Genomic DNA, 1,475 nt, shown 5'->3' on the forward strand with positions numbered 1-1,475 from the left:
ATCTAACAAGTCTACCCTGTTGGTAGTTAGAAATTTACAATTTAGTAGAGACCGAAACACAGAAAAATACAATGAGTTTTGCAAATTCATTGACAAAAAAGAAAAAACTTTGCGCTTTTTAATAAAAATAAACTCAAAATATTTCTTGAGAACAGAAAACCGCTCAATAAGCAACTGACACATGTATATGAATGAATTACATACAAGCTTTTGAATTTGACGTACGTTGTGCTTGTAGTACTTGTTCTTGCACCAGTTGGCGTTGACGTAAGAAGGCATAGCGTCGTATAAAACAAAAGAAGTAATTGCCAAACGTAACAGAATTGTTGAATATTTGTTTGAGGGACATTTAACATTTAAAACCCTTTCATTAGAAGAACTCATTAGCAAGTTATCGTGAAGATGATCCCATATTGTTGGACCGATGTGCTAACATTCCACCTATTCAAATCGATGAGGAATTAGTCATGAAAAAAATGAATGAGCTACCAAACAATTTGGTGTCTGGTCCCGACGGAATACCAAATCTACTCATCAAAAAATGCATGCTTTCATTATTGAAGCCAATAACTCACATATTGCACGAATCGTTGAATACTGGAAATGTACCGATCGCATGGAAACAATCTTATGTGAGACCTGTGCATAAAAGTGGATCAAAATACAAAATCGAAAATTATCGTGGAGTCGCCCTGCAATGCATAATACCAAAACTTTTGGATTCAATTATAGCAAGCCATCTGAATTATCACATAAAGAACATCATTGATGATAGCCAGCATGGTTTCATAAAGGGACGGTCAACAATTACGAACTTGGTTGAATTCACCTCACCCACACTGATCAACATGGAACATGGGATTCAATCTGAAGCAATCTATCTTGATCTTGCAAAGGCTTTTGACTCAGTTGACATAAACCTGCTCATACATAAGCTGAAAAGTATGGGACTGAATGAACAGCTGCTAAATTGGATCAAATCATACCTCAGTAAGCGTGAACAAATTGTAAAATTAAATGAAATCATGTCTTATCCTTTAGAAGTAACATCGGGAACTGGTCAAGGATATCCGATCGGCGCGACATTGTTCATCTTGTTCATCATTGATTTACCACACTACTTGGTCAATTCGAATCTACAATCATTTGCCGATGACACACGCTTCTCGATGCAAATAAATCGAATTGAGGATTGTATAGCACTGCAAGAAGATCTAAACAGAATTGTTGAGTACTTCAAACGAAACCGTATGGCATTGAACGTCAACAAAACGAAACTTATGTCATATCATCGTGGAAAATTGAAGTTAACTTATGTTTACTCCATCGGAGGCGTTCCGATTGAGAGAGTCAAAATAATAAAGGACCTCGGAGTGGTTTTGGATGAAAAATTGAATTTTACACCACACATCGAATACATAACTGCCAAAGCTAAGTCAAGACTAGCATGGATCAAACGCTTCGGAAGAGAGTTC

At 36.5% G+C, this 1,475-nt stretch overlaps 1 protein-coding gene across 1 annotated transcript; it reads left to right on the plus strand.

Annotated features, from left to right (window-relative positions):
- Positions 1–541: 541 nt before the first annotated feature.
- LOC129571512 (uncharacterized) lies at positions 542–1,248 on the plus strand (the record flags this gene model as incomplete). The annotated part of the gene is made up of 3 exons (XM_055451318.1): positions 542–632; positions 733–942; positions 1,042–1,248. Coding segments are annotated over exons 1-3 (508 nt in total), but the record flags the coding sequence as incomplete, so codon positions are not given.
- Between the last annotated feature and the right edge of the window lie 227 nt (positions 1,249–1,475).

This window comes from Sitodiplosis mosellana, unplaced genomic scaffold, assembly GCF_009176505.1.
Source record: "Sitodiplosis mosellana isolate CC-2019 unplaced genomic scaffold, AAFC_SMos_1.0 Smas_scaffold_2672, whole genome shotgun sequence".
NCBI classification, from domain to species: Eukaryota; Metazoa; Arthropoda; class Insecta; order Diptera; family Cecidomyiidae; genus Sitodiplosis; species Sitodiplosis mosellana.